This window comes from Strigops habroptila, chromosome 8, assembly GCF_004027225.2.
Source record: "Strigops habroptila isolate Jane chromosome 8, bStrHab1.2.pri, whole genome shotgun sequence".
Taxonomy (NCBI): Eukaryota; Metazoa; Chordata; class Aves; order Psittaciformes; family Psittacidae; genus Strigops; species Strigops habroptila.
The window spans coordinates 51,592,731-51,617,718 of record NC_044284.2 but is presented as its reverse complement, the minus strand read 5'-3'; the positions used below and the strand labels follow the sequence as shown (position 1 = coordinate 51,617,718).

General features: G+C 42.9%; 1 protein-coding gene across 9 annotated transcripts in view; it reads right to left on the bottom strand.

Moving 5' to 3' along the window:
• Positions 1-24,988, bottom strand: part of ST3GAL3 (ST3 beta-galactoside alpha-2,3-sialyltransferase 3) — a 199,563-nt gene that overhangs the window by 26,862 nt on the left and 147,713 nt on the right. For all 9 annotated transcript variants that reach the window (XM_030495513.1, XM_030495509.1, XM_030495512.1 and 6 more), the window contains 2 exons: positions 22,749-22,935; positions 1,294-1,440 (listed from right to left, as the gene is read on the bottom strand). In XM_030495513.1, the coding sequence (XP_030351373.1) occupies positions 1,294-1,440; positions 22,749-22,935 (334 nt within the window). The remainder of the gene's footprint in view (positions 1-1,293; positions 1,441-22,748; positions 22,936-24,988) is intronic.

Genomic DNA, 24,988 nt, shown 5'->3' with positions numbered 1-24,988 from the left:
TCACAGCATTTTCATTTCCGGATTCTCTCTCCTCCTCTCAGCTTAAGTAATATCTTATGTATTAAAATAACGTGTTTAAAAATAAAAACAAATCTGGAGAAAATAAAGGCAAAAGTCTGATGATTTCTGTCCTTTCCTGGGGCAGCACTCCTGATTTTCTGCAAGCCAAATCAAAACCACATCCTTCTAAGTGTAAGTTCTGGAGAATGCAGAGAGGTGAAGTAAGTTACTTTGTAGCTCATGGAAATGTTTAGAATAAGAAACCTTCAGTGCACAGCGTAAAAATCCAGTGCTTCCAGAACCCCATGACAGCTTTCATACGTACATATGCAGCAACACATTTCACTAAAGATCCATTCTGTGTGGCTGAATCTGCCTGCACATCTTTCACACTGCATTTTAAGAAGCGAATTTCTTATCTCCAGGCACCCACCCATCTGACCTGCACATAACAAACACCTCTAATATTTCTGAAGACTTCACATTATAATTAGAGCAAGGAAAATAAGGCACTGTTCTGTCTGGTCCAAATCTGTGCTGCAAAATGGCAAATCTCCTGTACTGGTAACAACGGAAGGACAACGCCACGGGCAGAGCAAGCAGACCTTATCCAGCAAAAGTGCTTCTCTCTGGGTTTGTCAGCCGTGCTAATGTGCCCAAAAATGTCACGTGTGCTCTCTATCAACAACTATATCACATGTGTACATGAGTAATTTACCCGCCCAAGTAATACTTTCCTTAATGGTTGATATATTAGGTAGAGCAAATATAAATAGGTTCTGAGGACAGCATTGCAGGGTGAGATAATCCAGAAAACCCAGGTCACCAGCTACTCCACACTAACACTCCAAAAAGCTGCGCTGGGGGTGAGAGATATGAGAATGACCACGAAGGTATTTTTGTTAATAACCATGACCTAAGACTGTCTTTTGCACTGTTTTCTTCTGTAAGCTTTTACATCTAAAACTTGTCACTGTAACATCAGAATTTCTTACCAAAGGCCTCATAAAACAAACCTTTACATGTTTTATTATAAGCCTCAGATGCAACTTTACAGTTGCTTTCAAGACACTGCTGAAATATTGATGCTCCCGCACAAAATCCTCCGTGTTCCAAGGAAGGATCTTGCCTTGGCCTGATGGAGGCTGAGCGCTGCCACCATAACAGAGCCAAAGTCCTTTCCCTTCAATTTGCATCAGCAGAGGCCCAAAGGAAAAGTAAGAACAGTGTAAGACTACTGCTGCTTGGCCTCCCATCCTTCCCCATGGTTTGCTTGCTTTGCTTTATACCTACCCCTCTGCCCATCAGGCCATTGTTGAAAGGCAGTCCGATGAAGCTGAAAGCTGCCTCCTGGATGAAGTAGGGATTCAGGATACGTATCTCATGAGGTTCTCTTGGGACATGGGTTGCCACTGACTTCCAAAAGCCATCAGAGGCACTCTGGTAACAGAAAAAAAAAGAAAAGAAAAAAAGAAAAAGGAAAGATAAACCAACAAACACAACTATATATTATGTTATATTTGACATAATAGCTATTTGTTATAACAAAAAAAAAACAACCCAAAATTAAAATGCACTACTGGCAGCAGTTCCCACTGTCCCTGCTCACTGCCACAAGCACTCACATAAAGTTGTAGGGGAGGTGGTGCATCCTGGAGGGGTGACAGCAGCATGTGCAGATGCACTTGAGCTAGTCTGGATGATACGTGTAAAGAAAAGAGAGAGTCCTGGGCTTCAGCACGAATACCCCCCTCTGTGGTGCCATCTTTTCACTCTTAATTGGTACTTCAGCTAGTTTGGTTAATGACTTAAGCATTCCAGCACACGCTGTCATCACTCCCACCTGCCTCCAAGCGGATGTACCCTTGGATAGCAAATGCTTTTAAGAACATTCAAAGAGCTAAAAATGACCGTATAGCTCTACTCATGCTTTCAACTTTATCCTAGATTTATCCTCTTCTGTCAGGTTTTATGTGAATTAAGCTGTAAGCTTATAAAGGTGTCGTCTTGTGAAGAGCCATGCATGTTCATGGTACAAGGGGAAAAAAAAGTCTTCACCCTGCAAACATGGGAGAACACTGGCCTTGAGTACTGCTGCCCTGCTAGACAGCCCTGCCTAGAGGGGGCTCATGCCTCTCTGCCACACTGCTTTGTATCATTGCTTCCACTGGTCCAAATGTTAGCGGGTATAGCATGTACCGTCCTCAAAATAACTGGAGGCTCCATGTTCACAGGACTTGCAGATCAATTACATTCTAACATTTCATTTCTGTTTGGGTTAAAAATTCAGATCAAGGCACAAGGAGGATGGCAGGAATTTTAATCTGCTAACCAACAGCTTTGGCAGGATAATCTGATTTAATATCTCCTTGCAGCCTTGAGCCATCTTCCTTGCGAACTCCATGACAAGCAACAGAGGCAGGCATTACACTCCACATAAAAAGCATGTGCTTTGGAAGTCATTATTTACACCAGTTTTGGGTTGCTTGCAGTTTAACAGTGACTTCACAGTTGCTTTCAAGGCACTGCTGAAAATGTTGATGATTCCCTGCAAAATCCTCAGGAGCCTCCCCTGCCCAGCAGTGATTAGCCCTGTAAATATCAACTGTAATTCTGCCACAGCCAATGCCTGCTCCATTTCACACACTGCTTGTACAGTGCACAGCTCCTGTGAACTCTCATGCCACAAGGTGCTTCTTTATGGAACAATCCCATGGTTATCGTTAGCTGCTGAATTTCAGATCCTGAAGAATGAAACTTTGGTTGATGGCTCTTGCTACAATTGGCATTAACACAGCAAACTCGATGAGGATGTGCACTGTTCTCCAAATCAGCAGTCTAAATGGACTGCCACTGCTATTCTGTTTAGATCTCACATGCCCTCTCAAAGCTGCCACGCATGATATACTTTGCTGACCAGAGCAAAGATCCTTTAAGTTCACATTTCAACAATGGCAAAGTGCTCTCAGGATTCTAAATGGAAAAAAATCCTAATTAACACTCATGTTCTTTGATTATAGTTGAATTCAAAACAATGCCTGGTGTCAAAGCAGTCCAACACTTTCCATTATTATATGACATTTTCAGCCATGGACTGATTCACCATTTAAAAAAAAAAATTAAAATATCAACTTTATAATTGCTAATAAAATTCAACATCCATTTGACCAAGGGATTTGAGGGATTCAGCATGTCAGCTGAGTTTTGCCTCCTTGTGAAAATTCATTAAAAATTGGATAAATATTAAGCCTTTGGAATTTCCTAAAGGCAGATGTAAAGCAGAGGCCTTGCAGTTCCAGGGAAAGAGGGGGGAAAAAAAATAAATAAAAAATCACAGATTCCACTTGCATTAAGCATGCTCCAGGTCTCACAGAAATGAAGATGATAAACAAAAATCTTGAACAGCTACTCATTCAGCGAAACCATCTTATCATGGGTTTAAGCAGGCACACCCTGGAAAAATAGTGTGTGACCTTGAAACTAAAATAAATTTATAAGTTCAATTACGATTCCACATGCAACTCTAAATATGGCATTGCCTAAATTCTGCAAACAATTCAAACCACAGGTCTGCAAGCTACTTAAAGAGGACACAAGTCGCCTTTTGTTTGGACTCACAGTCTGTAGGAGATTTTACATGAGTTCTGGGACTTAAGTGGGTTTTACACGGCTTTTACGCTACACCCAAAACATTTAAGAGAAAAGAAGAAAGATTACAAATATTTGAGACATTTATTCTTTGCTGTTGCTTGAGCTGATAGGAAAAATATAACTACAAATATCACAGCTGCTCATTTTTCCAGTGCCGTGTGAATCACTAGGACCATACCTTGGCTCCTCTCAGTTACTCAATGCCAGTGCAAAATGAACGCGGGCCCTATCCATACCTGGGAATGCAACCTCTCTGCTTTGGTCCCTTCTGTGTGTCTGTTTCTCCTGTAATTCCTCCAGACTATTTCCCTTAGCATTTTCCTCAGCTATCCCACTGCTCTGAAATTGCTCTGGTTTCTCTCTTTCGTCTCATTTCTATTTGCTCTGTGTTCTTCCCTGTAACTTTTCTGTCAGTTTCCCTGAGATTATTATTGAGGGACACCCGCGGCAATATTTCATTTTGGTGTGTTTTCGCTCTGTAGATTCTAAAACAATTGTAGGGGCAAATGTGGAGCCTCAGCAGACAGCTCTCACACTTCCACCTATACAGTAGGCAAAGTCCCATATAGGGCTAAAGAACTAAAAACTGTTTTCCTGGCTTGTAATTACTGAAATTCTCATCCTTGTGGTTTGGCTCTCCAAACCCTGTTGTTTTGAGCTACATCTCAAACCTTGTGGTTTTGTTCTGCAGCTTGTCACTGGCAAGCTCTGAAACACAGCACCACCACAACTGCAAACCCCGGGAGGCTGCTCCCCTGACGCAACCCCCTCGGGAGCTGCGGCGTCGGGAGCGCAGCTCCTTCCAAAGGCTCCACGCTACCACTGATGCTCGGCCGCCTCTGGTGTGGATGTTCAGTCTGATTGGACACAGATGTTCAGCGAGGTTTCCAAAGCAATTACTTCCCGTTGGGGAACGCTGTCCCTTTTTAGGCTGGGAGGAGACAGGCAGCCACCTCAGGAGCAGCAGGCGCCGGGAGGGGAGGCACGCTTTCCCTGCCAGATTCGGGAGCTCGGACTTGCTGTTCGAGGTTGGGGGCATCCCATGTTCTCCGCTACAGTGACTAAGCCTGAACTGCTTAAGGGTGGGCCTCTGAGGATGTAATATCTCCCTTCCTGATTATCATAATGATAATAAGTCAGCAAATGAGTCTGAAGATTGCTTAGGCAATGTTCCCACAGTACTTCATCACCTCCTGGCACCAAAGTTGAAACCATAGGGTCCAGGCTGGAAATTGTGTTTCCCTGGGTTAAGTTCCCACCTTCATCATTTGTTGGTATTACTGTGCACCTGGAGCCTCAGTCACAGAGGTGACAGCATTCATGGTGCAAAAGGCTGCCAAAAAGTGCTGACAATATAAGCATAAAGAAACAAGCAACAGAGAGAGAGGCGGAAAGGAAAACAGGACTAAGAGCAAGTCTATGAAGGCCACAGCATTTTTAAGTAATCCTGGAGTGTTTTCAAAATTGTACAGTTGTAAAGGACATCACTAAAGGCTTTAGAGAAGACAATTTAAAAAGCAGAAAGAATTTGGGTGGGCCAGGGCTTTCAAGCCAGTCTCCTGTACAGCCCTCATCCAGGGACAGAGACAGAAATATCCCCTCTAGAAACACCACCCCAGGAATAAATGAGTAGAGATATGACAGAGTAGAGATGGCAGGTTATGAGGAAGGGATGAAAAACGGCAAGGTTCACCTAATAGCTACAGGGGCAAGAAAATCCAACTGTAATCCCTCATTCTGACCATTTGCAGAATACTGAGGGTAACAGGGACAGCCAGTTGTAAACTATTTTTGTCTCCATTCAGTTTTCCATCTCCTGTTCTCAGATTTACCAAGGCAAAGCACAACATACACTAAAATAAAATGGGGAAACTTGAAGCCTCATAGCCAAGAAGCACACCTCAGTAGAAGATACAAATAGGCTGAGTCTCCCAGAAAAACAACATTTCTAATATACTAAGCAAAATGAGGAGTAACGCTACTGCATCTTGATGATACAGGTGCTGCCTCTTCTGTACCTGTCATACTAGTGGATTTAGGAGTACAAACAGCATTGCTCTGGAAGACTTCTAAGTCTGATGGGAAGGGGTCAGGAAGACTGCAATGGTCAGCTATGTGCAACACAAAGCTGAATAAAGTCTGAGTATGCAATACTCTGCTGCAGAGCAACAACAAAGATGAAAAGACTGGAGAGAGAACCTGTGGTAAATGGACAGTACTGCTTTTCAACTCTGATAACACCAGAAATGGAGAGGAAGAAGGGCATGAGGGAAAGAAAAAGCCAGGGGATGATGTACCAGTCACAAGACCTCAGTGTGCCTGGGAGCACGTGCCTGGGTGTTCACTGGGATCTCTGCCTCCACCTAGGCTGGAATGTGGTTTATTCTATACCGCCATCCACAAGCACTCACTGTCACACAACCACAGGGTACAGCAGAACCACTGCAATCCATCTGCAGAGGTTTTTGAAAGGTTTCTGCTCAGGTGTAACTGGATTAGATGTGGAAGATGTGTTTCCACTAGAGAACAACCATCTTATCAGCCAACGCTGCATTTCTCAGCGGTCAAGTAGACACGAAGGCCTAGAAAACGCTCTTCTACAAGTGGTAATATAAATGAAGTTGCATCATTTGCACCGATTATCAAAGCAACAAGGAATTTTTAGCAACAAGAACAGAGGTGCTGAGAGCCTGCAGTCTGTGTTGATGATCAACTGCCAGACCAAGTAGCCCACACTTATATATATTTACCCAACTTTCTCAAAGTGATGGAGAACCCCTCACACCCTCTGTACACGGCTCCAATGGCCAGCACTTGTTCTGCATGTTCCTATCTTCAGTTTCTAGAGTCTAGAAATGCTCTAGAGTCTAGAGCCTTTTGTTCCACTGTTATCTGCCCCACTGAAAAGCTCTTTCTCTGCCTGAAGTGGGAAAGTTGCAGATTGTGCTCAAGACTTTCCTTCCATCCTTTTGTCCTAGTATCAAGAGATGCAGCTGTTGGATTATCCAACAATATGACACTTTTAATCTTTTTAAAGTTTTCCTTCTTCTCCCCAAATACCCTCCCACTAAGCCTAAAATCGAATGGTTATTTTCCCGGACCATTCCCTTGTCAGTATTCCCCATCTCCCAACAGCTTTGCAGCACGCAAGAGAACTCCTGACAGGTTGTAAAGCCCTCCAATTTATGTTTTACTGATGTTTCTCAGTGTGAAACTCAAATACTTTTTCTTACCTAGTGTTTTCAGCAGCAAAGAGCAGCAAAGCATGATGCAGACAAAAGCACCCCAATAGACGGTACTGCTAGAGATTTTTTTTTTCTTTAAGCAAAAACCTAACTATTTTTCATCATTAGAGTTGAGCTAATCATACTTTCCTACACTGGCTACAGATTAGTTTCTTTAGGCTTAATAACCATGTTGAAAACCACAAGAGAGGGAAACTTAATTCTAAGTAGTGGTTGCAAACTCCAAACTTTGTGCCAGATATGTAAACTACATGGCACCCTGGCTACACATGAAACTGGAAGCTATCCCATGCACAGATACCAGCTTGGAAAGCAGCAACTTCAAAGGTGACAAAAGCGAGCTGGGACAGAAGGGTGGCACTGGTACGTCACGCATCAGCTAGCTAAAACTCGGCAACATGTTCATTCCTGTGGCTCAGTAGGAAGTTTCTGCCCTGTTTACCTGCAAGCATATATCACGAGTAAGCACAAAAGCATATTCAGAATAAGCCTACTGAATTTCAAACTTCATTTGACCTATGTAACTGAGTGCTGCAGCTAACCTAAATAGAGATAAACGTGGGCCTCCTGTGTTGCTGTTCTAACACCAACTATCGTCTTCTGATTCACAGGACTAGGTAGCACGAGGCCAAGGCCAGCTCTAGAGAGGCAGGAGAGCAAAACTATTTTTATGCTGTGTTGTAATTGAAAAGGAATTCCTTTCTTAAAAACTAGATTCTATGGTTTTATCAGTGTAACTGAGGGCAAAATACAGTTCACAGTTGTAAGATAACAAAACGCTGTTAAAAGAGATTGTCCTGTGAAGAAAATGGAACTTGGAACATGTAAGATGAGCCGCAGAAAAACACTGAAGATTATACTGATGAATACTGTGTTTCACAAGTCAAAGCATAAATGATAGCTCACATACGGTGTGTCAGAAGATGTGTCTGTACTAGGCGCAAACAGGGTGATGGATAGACTGTACTACAGACTGTCTTGTTCAAAATGTAAGTTGGATTTTGAGCCAGAATTTGAAGAAATATTCCTGCTTTGAAATATCTTAGGGAAGACGGAAGTGTTTAGTAAAAGGAATGGATTTAGATAATTTATGTTTGTATTGTGGTTTTTTTGCCTGTGAGTAATATAATAATCCTTCAATGAAAACATATCTAAAGCAGCTTCAGAAAAATCCCGAAGACAACCAGGGCTCTATAATATCACCATTATTTACAGGGTATTTTATTCCCATAAGGGACCAGCCCCTTTATTTCACTATTATTTTTATGACATAGTTTATGAAATGTCATACTCTTATAACATCTATTAAAAGAATACCAGGGCTGAAAGGCCAAACACACGTGTTAGTAAGTGCTGAAGTAGGACCGCCCTGCAACTTCAGCTCAGGAGTTCTGTTGTGAACAGTGACTTTCTAATTTTCCCACAAGATTTTTCTTATATCACCATATATCTACGTGTTTTACAAAAAATACTTTATATTTAGAGCATCTCTGCAATATTTGGCATGTATTACACCATTTCACAAGGGAGAAAACAGGCAAAGTTGAATGCACAGTTTCTATTGCCTCCTGATGCTCTACTGCAGGCACCTCAAGCTGAATTTCAGCACATTTGTTAAGCTCACAGTACAACTCCATTGACTTTGCTGCTACTGAACACCCACCTCTCCTGCTGAATACCCAGGTCTCCTGCATATCTGCACCACAAGACTTAAATGTGTTTGGGAAATTCTGATCTAACTTGCCCAGCATCACATTGGTCATTCAAAGCTAAACCACCTCCTCACGAGGAATCCTCAGTGTCTCTAATTAGGAGACTGCTCTTCCTCCTCTCCTTTCCTCTCTCCTATCCACTTATCCTATAGCTTCTGCAACTTCTTATACCAAGGCTGAATGTCTTGCATTACAGAAATCAGCCTAGATCTCAGTCTTCCCTCTCCACTAGATAGACAGCTGTGTTCTAAAAGAGCCAGGATGTAACCATATAATTAAGGATAGCATTTGCACAGGAGAACTGAATTAATGTTGAAAATGCAATCTTATTTTCTAGCTTTTTTTAACTTTTAGCAGCTTGATTTTTATAACCATAAAGCTCTTTTTAAAAGTCTTAGAGAGTAACTCAATTTTTTTTTCTTTTTTCATATCAACTCTATTAAAAATTCACCAAAAAAACTAACGAAAGAAAAACTCCACTGAATAGAGCAATTAAACCCAGGGCACAGTCCTCTAAGTGTGACTACAAGCTCCTGTAAGCTATTGTATTCTAGATCAGCCATCGGATGAGAAAAAATGCAGCCTCTTACAGGGCTCCTGAACTATTTACACTTCACAAACCTGCAAGTGATTGAGGAGTTCCCTGATGGTTGTAAACCCTTCCTTTCTCTGCTGTCCCCAGTACCCATCACCCTTCAACCTCCAATACTCCTGCTCCTGCCACGCACCAGACCAGGCTATTGGCTCCTTCCTGTTGTCCAGGTGGCTGGAAGAAGGAGAATGGGTTCCTGAGAGTCCAGGAGAGATTCCCTGCTCCCAGCTCTGTCGTCCATACCTCAACCTTTTCGTGGACAAGCAACAGAAGGGAAAATCCTATTTGGTTCTTACATCCTTGGAGATGCTGCATCCAAACTAACTGTATGGGGAGGGCACCCGACCAGTGCAGGCAGGGCAGGGGAGCCCTGGAAGGACAGACTGCGCCTAGCACTGTGCAGCACTGCCAGTGTCTAACAGCCCTACGGAACATCAGACCAAGCCATGGGATGCCACAGAACAGCAGGAGCCACAGCAGGCTGCCACAGTAACACAGCCCCACTGATTCCCAGACACTGTCCTCAAGAATTGGAGAATCTCAGCAAAATAGTGTGGGAGACTGGTGTTTTTTTATTTTTTTAAACAGGGATAAAACTCTGCATTTTCAGTAGCCTCATCCTGAGAGACAGCCAAGTTATTTTAGCTGAACTTTCCAGCTGTGCCAAATACATGGCATGGAAAACATCAGCTCAAAGATGACAGTGTAAGAAAATGATAGAGCATTTCCCCCTTTGCTTGTAACAGAAAACATAAGGTGATCCCAACTAAAAGCACAGCTACCTGCTCCACTTACAACAGTATGCCTGCACAAAAGGAAAAAACCAACCAAACAACCCCAAAAACAATTAAAAAAAGCCATTTTTGCAAGTTTTGGTGACAATGCATGAAGGCATCCCAGGGCATCTGAGGACACCCATCAGCAAAGCCTTTTTTAGGGAGCTGAACTGATTCACGAGTTTGAATACAAACAACAACTCCTCAAACAACACATATTTAGACTAAACTCTTGGCACATTACAACAAAAAAAGCTAAAGGATCACCACAGGAAGAATTATGGCCTAGAAAGCCTCATCGCTTTCCGAAGTTATCTTAAAGCGAGTCTCTAGGGAAATTTTTACATCGTTTTTACAGCGAGAGTACACAGAAAATCTGTCTTCTCCTATTTTGGCATCTTTGTTGAAATGAGAAGCCAAATAACTTGTATGTTCACTGAGTGTTCATATAGAATATATAAAAATTATTCAGTATCCTTTAGGAGGAGAAAGCAAGAAGGTCAAAATTACAAGAGGCTGGGAAGATGCCAACAAACTCCTGCCCTAGTTTATTTTCTAGACTTGCATTAATAATAGGTGTTTTACAAACAAAGAGTTGTTAAGAAACATTATTTAATATTCTTAAAAGATGAGAATTTAAATAAACTATAATCCAAACAGAACATTTACATTAAAGTTTTTTCTAAACAAAGTGCTGATGCCTGGGCCAGGCTTGGTATTTTCTGTACTTGTCAGTTGTGTGCAAAGTTAATTTCACAGAAAAAGATAAGAACACAATTGATGGACCAGCTGAGAAAAACTTCCAAGCAGACCTACCAAAAGCCTTCTGCATGCAACAGCTTGGTCATTTTTCTTCAATTATATGTCTCCGATTAAAAAAAAAAAAAAAAAAACAAATTAAAAATAAGATAGTAACACCTTTACAAACCTGGTCTTAACTAAGGAGAGAAGAAACACCCTTAGACACACCCTGTAAATACACAACTGTAAGAATACAAATACTGCAGAAAAATGTGAGGTCTTCCCAGAATCTCTCTTGCTTACTACCTTCACATGGCCTGGTTGACTTTTCACTTCTCTTGTTAGGACAAGTGTTCATATTAAATAACTGTGAGCGTTGAGGTAGGAGAGAAGCTGGATTTAGAGGGGGAGGAGGTCTGGGATTCGCACCCCGTACATGCAGGACCATCCTCCTCTCTTGCAGAAAGAAGCTGCCATTCTTCTTGGGAAGAACCAGAAGCACAGAACACAGCTGGAGCACAATGGGAGAGATAAATTTAGGAAGATAAAAGTACAAGGGGAGCTTAACTACCTCAGTGTTTATTATAGCAAACTGGAGATATAGGTCAGCCCCCTATCCTGGAGCCCTCGGTGCTTCAAGGCAGAGAAAATATTACAGATTGCTCAGACAGCACCAACTATGCAAGTAATCCACAGAGCCCGCCAAGGAACACATGTGTTTCAGGCATAAATCGTCCAATCTATTCCTTTCTGAATTAACATCTGTCATCATGACACTATTCAAAATGACTGAAGACTGGATCATATTAACAACCACACATTTTGGATAAATATTTACTGTTCAGATTTCTTTTATTTTCCCCAGTTTAAAGAAAAAAAAAATGCAGATAGCAAAATTCCTAGAGCTGTGAAAAGGGAGTCTCTTTTCAGGCACTGACAGAAAGCATGTGATTTCATTTACAAAATCAAATCAGTGTTTTTCCCCTCCTCTGTGAGTCTTCACACTGTACATGGGTAAACTCACAGCATCTTGTGGTGTTGCAATGCTTTCCAAAGGGCTCTTCTGGGGAATTTTGTTATGCTGGAGGTTGCTCACCTCAGAGATTCCACGAAGCCTTCTCCCTTGGGATGCAGAAACAGATCTGGCTAATTGTACCCCAGGAAGAGAAAATTTCGTCGTGACCTTTGCAGGCAACTGGATGAAGCAAATAACTTACTTTCATGAAAAGCTTCTCAAGGGTGTTACTGGCTTGCTATCCTGCTCCTCATAGTCAACAAGCAGGTCATAGAAAGTGAAGGACAGGGGTCCCGAGAGACACAGGTCAGGATTGTGAGAAGGCAACACAAGAGTGCAGCCCTGTCCTGGGTACTCCTTGGAAACAGAATATTCCCAGCCATTGGATTAAGTCTGTATTTCAGAAAAGCGTCAGCAGTCAGTGCTCACCTCTGCAAGTGTGTTGTTCGAGAATTATAGGAACAGATTTCTAGGAAACCACATCTGTCCAGGCTGATTTTATCTGGCTTCAGGTCCCAGCCACTACATTCTGCTATTTCTTATCAGCACTGCTCGAAAGGCCAAGAGAGATCCTCCTGACATCTTCCTGGACATCCTGCATAGCAGGGAGCAGTGCCCCCTCCATCAGCAACTTCTCCTTCCAGTCCTTTACTCTCATGCTGCTTGAGCAGAACTTCACCAAGACACCAAGTCTTGAATTTAAGACTTCAAGAGCAAATTCATCAAGCCTGTAGGGCAGTTGTAGCAGAAATAATTATACCCATATTAATGCACTGCCTTTTTTGGTTCTTTGCCTAGCTTCGGATATACTTCTTCCTACAAAATTAAAAAGTCTTCCGAGAAAAAAAAATGTACCCTCTAGGTAGATTGAGAGACACTACAAGTAAATCTCCCCAAAATCTCATGCATAAGCTAAATAAATTGAACTCAAATCTCTTAGACTAAGGGAAGCTTTGCAGACTTCAAATGATTTTATAGTTCTTTGCTGAAGCACTAACACAGAACATCTTTATTCTACTAGCACTTGCATGAATAGTTGATACCCTCTGGGTAATGTTTCATCGTTGATGATATTCTCTGACTTTTTCCATGTGCTGGATTCACAAAGTACTGCTCCAATAAGGAGGAACATGTGCTGCACAAGTGGGCAATGCAATATGCTCAGCAGGCATGGGCTGCACTGGCAGTAAAGCCATCTACATCTGGATGGAAGAGACACCCACATGTTTGCATGTGAGGCCAGGTGGAGATGCTGCTGTGCAAGCACTTACCTCTTCATTTGGTCTGCCAGGTGCCCAGTCACATGTGTACAGGCCACTGAATATGTATATCTTGGCCAGCATGTAACCACCGGGCTGCAGTGAGGGACGAAAGGGAGGACAGAGCCTCCTGGGTATTTGTGAGCTGGGGGAAATCCGTGGTCCAAGAGGGTGGCATGAGGGAGCAGGACATAAATCCACAGGCAATAGGGCAATTTTGTTAGCTCCGTTATTTCTGGAATTCGTGTGTTCATTAAGATCAGCATCAGATTTGGAAGGGATTTCTTTACATTGCTTCAGATATTCCGAACCTATCTTTGAACAATGCGGACAATCAGTATAACCTGAGTTTACATGCACTATGACCTTAAAATGCACCTACCAGCATTTGCATAATATTGATGTCTGAATATTGTCAGTCTGCCAAATAGGGCAAGTGCAACATGAGCATTCTCCTGATGCTTTTTCAAGACAGCTGCACTGGCTTTTCAGTTGGCCCTCACTCACGTTGGCTTTGCAGAAGAAGAGATGCGGAAAAAATACAACTCTTTAAATTATCCTTTTTTTTGACTCTGACTGAGTCACAGATCAAGAAGGAAGGAGTGATCAAATATCTAGGAAAGGACAGCAACTGTCAGTGCATGGCAGCAGACATCAGAAGAGATTAGAACATGACAATTTCAGGAAGAAATTGTCTCAGGATAAAGCAGGATGGTGAGGCAATTCCAAAAAGGATGTCATAGAATGGTTTGGGTTGGAAGGGACCTTAAAGATTATCTAGTTCCAACCTACCACGGGCAGGGACACCTTCCACTAGAGCAGGTTGCTCCAAGCCCTGTCCAACCTGGCCTTGAACACCGCCAGGGATGGGGCAGCCACAGCTTCTCTGGGCACCCTGTGCCAGTGTCTCACCACCCTCATAGTATGGAACTTCTTCCTAATATCTAATCTAAATATACCCTCTTTCAGTTTAAAGACATCCCCCCTTGGTCCTATCCCTACATGCCCTTGTAAAAAAATCCCTCTCAAGCTTTCTTATAGGCACCCTCGAGGTATTGGAAGGTTGCTCTGAGGTCTGCATGGAGCCTTCTTTTCTCCAGGCTGAACAACCCCAACTCTCTCAGCCTATCTCTATAGCAGAGGTGCTCTAGCCCTCTGATCATCTTCGTGGCCTCCTCTGGGCTTGCTCCAGCAGGTCCATGTCCTTCTTATGCAGGAGCTCCAGAACTGAACACAGTACTCCAAGTGGGGTCTCATGATAGCAGAGTAGAGGGGCAGAATAATCTCCCTTGACCTACTGGTCACACTTGTTTTGATGCAGCCCAGGATACAGTTGGCTTTCTGGTCTGCAAGTGCACATTGTTGTGTTATGTTGAGCTTCTCGTCAACCAACATCCCCAAGTCTTTCTTCTCAGGGCTGCTCTCCATCCATTCTCTTCCCAGTCTGTGCTTTGGATTGCCCCAAACCAGGTGCAGGACCTTGCACTTGGCCTTGTTGAACTTCATGAGTCCAAAACCTCTCAATCTTGTCAAGGTCCCTCTGGACAGCATCCCTTCCCTCCAGTGTGTCGACAGCACCATACAGCTTAGTGTCATTGGTAAACTTGCTGAGGGCGCACTCAATCCCACTGTCCATGTCACCAGCAAAGATGTTAAACAGCACCAGTCCCAATACAGACCCCTGAGGAATGCCACTAGTGACTGATCTCCACTTGGACATTGAGCCGTTGACCACAACCCTTTTGAGTACGACCATCTAGCCAATTCCTTAACCACTGAGTGGCCCATCTGTCATATCCATGCCTCTCCAGTTTAGAGACAAGGATGCCCTACTAGGGCAATGATTCAGTCTTTTCAGGGGGTAAATTATGCTTGGGTCTTTTTATCCAAGAATGATGTGAAGGAAAAGGAACTAAAGAAGAATAAAAATTCATCTGGAGCTCTCCAATTTTTCACATAACAGCTAGGATTACTGAGCCAGAAATGAAGACGATGCTGTCTTGGCAGATGTGGGATAAAGGTTCTTTAAGGACTAGCAAATTCTAGAATGAGTAATGCTTCTTATCTTTTGATAGGAAGTGTAGTGCAAGGAAGACTGGAGTTAGGTAATAGCAAGCAAGGAAGGAACAAAAAAAAGACAAAACCCATGCATGGTGTGGGAATAACTGGAAGGACATGCACATCAACAGTTTTTAATCTAATTTTAAGGAGAAACTGTCTAAAATTGGGGTAATATATTATTCCTACGAATATAGATACTTCGCAAACTTTTGATACCTGGAATTTCTGATCCAGAAAATAGCGTAGCTACAACTATTTTTTTCTTCACCTGCCCCAGAAGCTTTGATGAATGTGGCTACAAACTTGTGGATACTGATCCAGCCCAGGTGAACAAGTTTTAATGTCCAGCGTGCATCCATCTGATAATATTAAATGCTGTGAAGGCACACTGCAACGGCAACAGCTGATGCTTGACAGTGTACTTACAGACACACTAAGTATGCCTGGGTGGGAACAGCTCTCAGCTATGTAGCGACCTGCCTAATCTTATTATGCTGTTGCATGCAGGTATGTATGCAGGGCAAGCTCCAGCTTGCACTTCCCATACCAACAACCTTCCTTTAGGAATCTGACCAGGGAGTTTCCCCCCAAGGCCCATGTTGAAAATTGGGTCAGTTGTCTACTGAGGCTCCTGTAAAGTCCTCACCACAGTGCTACCTGAAAGCTTGTTAAAAGCAATACAACACAGAACTAAGGTCTTCTCCCTTTTCCAATCAGCAAGGAAAAGATTTTATATAGCATATTTACATATTTACCAGCTTCTTTTCTAACTGTGACTGAAAAAAAACTGGCTCACTTTCTTTCATAAGACACCAGTGTTCATACTTCTCCTTACATCTTCTGGAAATGGCTCTGACCTCATAGGCCAGTCACAGAGAAGGATTTATTTTTTCATATACAAGTCTTCCTTGGTTCTTGGGCCATTCCTACCAAAGCGCTGAACTGGAGGAGGAGGTCCTGACCATGGAAGCACAACCCCTCAAGCAGTATGTACTAGCCTTCTGCACAGCCAGAGAGAAACCAAAACCTAAAAAAAGTCAAAGTTGTCCCAAGAATCATCCCAGAAAGAAAAACTAACTCCCAGCTACTCTTTGTCAAAGGAACACAGAATATTCTCCACAGAATACATCATGCAGACTCTCCCTCCTCTTCTCAGTCCAAGACTTGGTAGGAGCCAGAAGAGCCTGCCTCATTTTTTTTCGCTTTATTGCAAGGCATTTTCTCTGCTTCAGCATTTAGTAATGGTTCAGCTGCCTTGACTGAAGCACTGAACCATCCTGATGATGTGATAAGGTATTCTCTGCTATCAATTCCTCCTAGAATCCCCCCCCACTTTGTGAGTGAAAATGGCCTTTTGCACCGTGTCCTAGGACCACAGGACAATCACCACTGAAAAGTTTTTCTTACCTCTTTCCCAGTGCAAGCCTCATCATGTCCTTTATGCACATTGGCTGCCTTACTCATCAGCCATGCCTTCCTATATAATACTTCCGAAGGGATTAGTTATAAATGGCTATTTAGGTGAAAACTCAAATTTGTGAGAGAAATGGGACAACCCTGAGGCTAACTTCCCAATTAAAAAACTCGTTTATAATGGAGCAGCAAGTCCAGCTTCTGTCCCCTCCCACCCAAGTCCAAGGAGAGCCGGAGGACAGAAAGCAATCCCTACCAAGCCATATTTCTAAGCAGATGGGCTAGAGCTCTGTCTCAGCACAGGATCAGGCATCACAAATCTGTAACCAAGCTTTGCATTCATAATGCATTAACACAACTAGTGGTGAATTTACAGCTCCACCAAAACCAGACGAAGAATCTTTCTGAGAGTCCTTTAAAAACCGAGAAGACCAATTGTATAACAACATACTTTAAAGCAGCAAGCCCCTGGGAGGAGGGAAGGGAAAGAAAATATTTACAATCCAGAAGCAGGCTCTGGAGTGAAACTGCCAGTGGCAGCGCTCACTCCATTTCCCACCAAAGGCAAGTGATAGCACCGGAAAAAGCAGGTTCTCCCTCCCTAGCCCAGACCCAGAGAAACTGCCTGCTCAAGTGCTGGGCTCAGGTTCCAAATAAGTTGGAAATACATACATGTGGATGAAGCTTTACTTGGGGTTGGGCAGCAAGGACAGATTTACAGCCTCGCTGCTTTTCTCAAGCCAACAGGAGGACCATGGTGGCTCCCAGGTTTTTTTCAAGCATGCAAAACAGCCCACAGGCAAAGCTGGTTCATAATCCGAGGAATCTACGGTCTACTATGAGGCTATGACATTCACAGTCTGCCCTAGCAAACACGTAGCATGACAAGGCCATTAACTAATGAAAGAAGAGAAGCTCTAAACAAAAGCTCAGCAGACAGTGAAGGCTCTGGCATCAGTCCGGCCTTGGCTCTATCACAGTAACACAGGCTGATCAAGGCAGGAAGTATTGTGACACACATTTTAGCAGGACTAGAAGTAACCTGTTGACTTAAAGCAGAAATGTAGCTCCCAAATAAAAGGTTAAAAAAATGTGCACTGCTGTCACATCTACAAGATCTCCACAAGCAGCAGCCACAGGCTGTAACACACAAGGAGGGGCTATGTCGTGCCTACTGCTGGAGTCTCAACATCTGCTGGAGGATGACTGCTTTTCAGATGGCACCACTGCTGCGTGCAAGTTGTCAGAAGCATGCCTCTGCAAGGGCCAGACAGCAGAACTTGGCCTCGCTTGCAGGCAGGTGCTCACTCGCTCCTATGACTTTCACTATCAAAGTGAGCTTCAAGGTGCCGCAGGCACTCACTGCACAAGTGACTCCTCCTGGCAAAGGCTGCTGAGATTCCTGCTAGAAACATCCGCAGGCTCATTATTACATGTGAAGGAAGCTTGTGAGCTGCCAATTTCTAGTTAAACCTTTGCCCTCACTTGGCTTCTTTACCATCATCTGCCAGATGTTCAGGGAAGTGAGTCCCAGCAAGCAAGATTGCTCCTTCTGATTCACTAATGATGGGCAAAAAACCACCCTGGAGTCAGCCTCAGCACCAGGATGTGATGGCTGGTTTGCATAATCAGCACTTATAAATTCTGCTGTTTGTTTCAGGAAGCATCTACTCTCCACACAATAGAGAAACTTTCAGCTTTTTGTCCATTATTTTAGTAGAGAAGAGCAGTATATGGCCGAACTACCCTTATAATTCTCCTGGTACTTTGGGTATTCAGGAAGACCCTCGGTCACTGAGAGACCCAGGTGGTACAGCAGTGAGAAGCAGCAGGGTGGATCACAATATATATGGGTAATGCCTCTTGGCAAAAAGAAGAGTCCAGGAGAGAGTGTAACTGTTCTCACTGTTCTGAGTGACTGTACATGAATAATCCACCTCTGGGGATGCATTAGGAGCAGCACTTTCACCAGAGGAGGGATGCCTGGAAATGCAGCAGGCTCTTGCAGCAATGACTGCAAGTCAGCACTGCCAGACCAGTCACCACAGACACACGAACAACCCACATCTGTGACCCTTCCGCAGTAATCATGAGTTCATGCAACTGCAGGCTGTGGGACTCCAACCCACTTCCTTTCCGCTTATATATTGACATATTAGTCAGCATGGTGCAATACTCCCCTCTGCCAACCATATCATCACCTTACCCCATTCCACGCTCCTTTCCCCCCTTTTTTGCAACAAGTGTAATTATCTTCTCCTTCAGTTTATTTTAATACTTGTCAAATGACTGAAATCAGATTACCAGGGTTTTAGCTGCTCAGATTCACCCATCTTTCCCCTTCTTAAAGACAGCTCTATACTCCCCAGCAATACAGTACTGCCCTAACTCGCAGACTTGCAATGTTTAATGCCAGCTCACTCAGAACTCTATGACAGAGACTACCTTTATTTTGCTACTGATGTTGAATATTTAGCCAAACTGGTCCTTTTTCTAGATTAATCTTTTTTCTCAAGCTTTTATTTGCTTCCAGATATTTCTGGTTTAGTGTGAAATAAAAAACAGATGAGCTTTTATTTTTTTTTTTTTTGTTCATATTCTAACTGCTCCTCTTTCACGAGACAGTGGCTCCCAGGGCACTAAGGCATCATGCAGATCTCCAGGAGGCTGTTGCACCAGACTGCATGTAACACACCAAATCCTCTGCCTCACTGTTCTGCTGCTGCTTCTGCATCACACTGATTCTTTTTCCTTATAACATCTCCTGAAAATCTTCCTCTCTACAAAGCACTTATCCCTTTCTCAGTATGCAAGTGCTGCCAAAAGACTAACATAACACAGAGCAAATCCTTCTCAGCTGCAGGGAGAATAAACTTATCTGATCACTGACCCCAGCAATAAATAGCCATTCACTTTTCATTTACTCTCTCAGATAAAATCCCTTTGATTTCACTTACTCAAGAGAGGACTAAGTAAGGATCTTAGTACCTGGCCCAGAATCTCTGGTCAAGCCGGTCCAAGCAGCTCAAGGTCTGGTGTCTGAAATCTCATACTCAGCCTGTGATTGTACCACCAACACATGCAGTTGCCATCAACATTCGGGGCAAATGAAACATCAGAGGGCAGAGTTCAGCCCATTTTACTTGAGGAATGTGTCCACTTCCACAGCAGTCATGTTCTTTAGCAGGATGCTTCCATCTCCCCTATGTCTGTCCTGAGGTCAGACTCCTGACTGTAACCACTGGTTTGCAGTAGGGATGAAGTTTTGCAGAGGGACAGGCCTACGACAGATAAGGAATAAGCAACAGTGGCATACAGAGCTCCCAGGCCAAGCAAGTGCCTCTAGATGAGTCCAGGAAAAGAAGAAACTCCCTTTTCTCTGCAAAATGAGCTTAGAGAGAAACAGAAACTCTCCACAATGAGCACTGGGCAGGCATTTATCATTTTAAACTTACTACACACTGATAAAATACTAACACTCACTACTAGAACAAACAGACGCCTACATCTTATTCCCAGGGCACTGTTAGTTGTCCATCAGGTCATTTCTTCTAGCTAAGAGACAGCACTTTTTGCATTGGTTTCCACAAAATACGCAGCTGTGCTAGCCACCTGCTTGCAGTTAATGCCAGTGACAGCAAGATCCCAGCCTCAAATAGAGAGAGATGAGACTAGAGAGAACAAGACAGATGTTTCCCAGTCACCCAGACTCCATCCTAAAGTATTCAATGAACTGGCTCAGCTGCCTCAAAACTCAGCAATGATTCCCTTTGGGAACTTGTGTAGAACAGGTAGGGTGTCATAGGATTGAAAAATGGACAAAAGCAGTACTTAGCCTTAAGAAAGTAAAAAAAGGGAAGAAAGTTGATTTATGATTTCAATTCTCAGAATAGCAGGATTAATTATTTACAAGCACATGAAAAAAAACCCAATCCCAAACCCACAAAGATTGAGTAGCAGCCCAGGTGGATTTGTCAAGGACAAATCATAATTGAAAAAAAAAAGTATTTCTTTATACAGGAAAAAAAAGTATCATAGGGGAGAAGCAAGACATGAACTGGAATTCAGTAAGGTTTCTGACATATCACTTTCACAAACATGCCAAAAAATGTTATTAATGATACCACATATAATATTACAACTTCAGAAGTGGCCAAAAAAACTATCTAGGAGGAGTTCCCAGTGGGTTCACTGTAGCAATGGAAGGATGTTCGTACTTTGAGATCTGCCTAGGAACCAACTTTGTTTAGTTTTCATTATCAACCTGGAGGATGAAATAAAAAGTGTGTTTATTAAACTGCGGAGGACATCAATCTGGAAAGAATGGCAGGTATGCTGGAAAGCTCTGCCAAAGGAACTTGGCAAATTGAAGAAGTGTTCTGGAAGAAAGAATCGGTAGGGACAAGAGCACAGTGCTGCTCTTTGGCAGGAAGAATGAACAGCACAAGCACAGGGTGCGGAGCTGGGAAGGATAATGCTTTTCAGTTCTTCCTGAGACCTGGAGTCTCAAGGAACTGGACACTCACCTTCAGTCCTATGCCACTGTGGAAAAGACAGCCAAAACAGCAGATGTAGAAAGAATGAGAACTGCGAGGCTAGTGAAGTAGCTGTTTGCTCCTCTCTAATTGCTGTACTCTGGACATTTTTGGGCACTACTCTAAAAAAAGGATGAATCAACTGCAGGCATTCAGAAGAGCAACAGGAATTGAGATCTGGAAAACATCACCTACAAGAACTGAAAAAAATGGAGTGTTTATTCTGAAGAAATGAAGGATAATGAGGCCAACCACAAAACCATTGAAGTAACATGCAGTGCAAGACGCTCAAGTTCTTGCTGCTCTCTGGCAAGCTGGGCACTGAAGCACACAGTTAAGATTACTGCATTTTCTCTCCCTGGTCTTCTAGCAAGTTTTAACAAACTATTTGCTGCATTTTTCCAAGAGCAGGGGATGACACATCAGAATCCAGTGACGACTGCATGACTGCAAGTATCAGGTGGAAATTCAATTTGTTTTGAAGTAAACCAATCCATCCTTTGAACTTCACACTAAATACTAGGAATGCCTACAACTGCCTTCAGGTTGCAGGGCATTGACACTGCCAGGGCTTTCCCTTGCCCAGAAAGAACAACAAGAGCGTGACATAAATTAAAGAAAATTACTTTTGCCTCAATTATTCATGTTACGAAAGCCCGCTTGTGCTTGCCCAGGACCTGACAGGTAACTTCATCTGTCTGGTACAAGGAAAATAATTGCAAGTTGGTGCCAGTGTGAGACAAGAGAAAAGTATGAGCCCTTAAGGCCATCTATGTAACAACTGAGTACAATTATATTCCCAGACTTTCATTCTGCATATGGTGAGCTGCCAACCTCCTCTCTCTGTCTCTAAACACAGGATATAACATTCCATCCTCTGAACATTAATCCATTTGTCTGGTTATGCATTGAAAAATTATTAAAGAAGACTTGAAAACAGATACATAGGATTTGTAAAATGAGAAGTATACCCAAATAGAGGGCATTTATTCTGGATTTCATGACAACAGATAAAGACAAACCATCAACTGAATGAGAAGGCACAACCTGATTCCGTTTAGGATGGGTGAATTACAGAGAACAACCCCGACTAGCAACAGGTCCATGATACTTCAGAAGAGCACTAATGCAACTGACTGGGATAAAATATTTACATAGGGAAAGCAGTGAATTTACCATTTCTGTGTGTTAAGACCAGACTTGATATTGTTCTTCTGTGATACTTCAGCCAAACACAAACCATGAATCTCAGTGCAACAATAACTGAACAAAATATGATGGCTTGTACCATTCAGGAGGTCACATAAAGTCTGGATTATAGCCTTTTCAACAAATTGTGCTGGCTCCTGTGCCATCACATCCTTATCTCCAAACTCCCATTGCTTCCCCTTGCCATTGCTCTTTTGCTTCCTCGCTCTTAAATCCCAGGAGTCCACACACCACACAAAACCCAGTCCTTTCATACACTCTTTAAAATACATAAAAATTAAATTCATTGTTCATACTACACTATAGCATAATCTCGAATATAAAGCCTCATCTGTGATGCAAGGTCAGGTTACAGACAGATGTCTTTATAAAACATATTTAATTAAAGCTGAAATCCATTGAGGTAAAAAAAGCCATGCAGCAGGACACACAGAGGAACTCTCCTCAGATCAAAACACGGCAAATATGACTGTGATATCACGTCTGCCCACCATTTCTAATTAAGTGACCTTCACAATGTCAGCTGACAATGTTCTTACCACTTTCTCCTTGTAAACAATGTATTTCAGCCACTTGAAATCCTGCCATTTGAATCCTGCCAGAACAAACAGGGAATCCTTCTCATACTGCTCCATTTTCTGGATTGCACCTTCAGGATATGTGATCCGGAGCGTTGTCTTGCCACCCACATCTTTTTCAAAGCCCTTCACTGGCGCAGAGTTCAGCCTGCGGGGCAACCAGAGAAGGCACCGTCATGGATTCCCACTTACACTCACACATGTTGATGATACAGCAATGACTGCCGGGCAAGAGCTCCCTGTACACAGCTGTTAGAGCAGCGAACATTAACTCTTGCAGTTCTTCATCACAAACATTTGTGAAGCTTTATACCAAGCCACAACAGTTTAATTAGAAGCTATTTAAATTATTTCATTGAATGTAATGCAAACCACTTCTGCACATCCACTTGAAGCTTTGGAAAAGGAAATGGAAAAATACTGTCCTTGCAAATTTAGAGTTACAAACTAAGCATTAATATTTCATCATTGCTCTTGGTGCATGGGGTTATCCCTCTCTAGGTGCAGGACCCTACACTTGCCTTTGTTGAAATTCATTAAGTTCTTCCCTGCCTGTCCAGGTCTCACTGAATGGCAACACAGCCTTCTGGTGTATCAGCCATTCCTCCCAGTTTTGTATCATCAGCAAACCTGTTGAGAGTACACTCTGTCCCCTCAACCAGGTCACTGATGAGTAGTTGAACAAGACTGGACCCAGTACTAACCCCTGGGGAACACCTCTAGCTACAGGCCTTCAACTAGACTCTGTGCTTACCTATGAGGATGCTATGGGAGACAGTGTCAAAAGCCTTGCTGAAGTCATGGTAGACAACATCCACTGCTCTCCCATTATCTACCCAGCCAGTCATTCCATCATAGGAGGCTATCAGATTGGTCAAGCATGATTTCCCCTTGGTGAATCCATGTTGACTACTCCTGATAACCTTCTTTTCCTCCACATGCTTAGAGATGACAACCAGGATGACTTGTTCCAGGGATGGACGTGAGGCTGGTCAAGCATGGCAGTTTAAGCAAACTGGTCTCATGTTCCAAACTGAAACTGGTCTCATACTCCAACTTCAGTCCAGAGCTTACACTGCTCATCTTACCTGCAGTGAGATTGTTTAGGGAACTAAACCAGCTAATAATTTTCAAAAAAACCCAAAGGAAGAATCTTCACCTGGTTTAAATCCCCAAACTGGCCCACCCAGAAGGCGAGCTGCCCTGCAATGCCAATGCAAAGACATTGGGCTGCATAGCTGGGTAAGGCTCAGAACCACTGCAGTCTTGCTGACTCGGAGGGCTTTCTGCTGTGGAAGTGCATCCCACTCTGAAAACACCCAAGCACACACAGCTTTACTCTTGGGCACAGTGATTTCTAAGGGAGTGTTATGTATTTAGCTGTGTCATTGTTAAAACACTCTTCAGGGACAAAGTTTTTTCCATTCAGAAAAACAAACTGCTCTGGCGTTAACAGCAATGATGACTTTCATAACACTGAAGTTATTCAGAACTTCTATTCAAAACTAGAAACCCAAAGCTGAGGAAACTTCATGTAACTTGGAATACAAATCTTGCTGACATCAAACAGCAGTCCCTGATGGAACAGCATTGCCTGCTTGAATTATTGCAGCCGCCTTGACTTGGGGTAGTTCAATATACTGGAAAGTGCTTATGGACTGCAAATTCTGCTGTGTAGGAATGTTAATGAGGATCTGAATTTGTCTTTTTCAGCCTGGGTAAGCATTTTAGGTGGGAAACCTTTTAGTAGAAGAAAATCACTGTACCCAATCTGAAATTCTATTCAGAATTAAGGAGAATAAATTCCTTTGTATTTTTTAGTAAAAATGCTTTTTTCATCGTTAGGAATAAAACATTAAAGGGAAAACGACTTAAAAATTGGCACCACCACAATTTATACAGGAGATGAAGCCTTTTTTCGTGGTTTATAAACCCTTGCCCTGTGCCCTGACTTTGAGGCATCTAGACCTGACTGCCTGCAAAAACAGTGCTCCCAGCCAGCCTGATTCTTCGCTTTTTCCTCTGCTGCTGACAGTGCATTCACACATCACTCACTTTTGCTATGGGCATTATTTAAACTTCAAGGCTTTGCATCTCTCTGGGGTAGATGACCCTACATAATGTAAAAGCATGTGACTCTAATGGTAACAGAGATAAATATGAAGTACTATGTAAAGAAAGCTAGTTGTACATATTTTCAT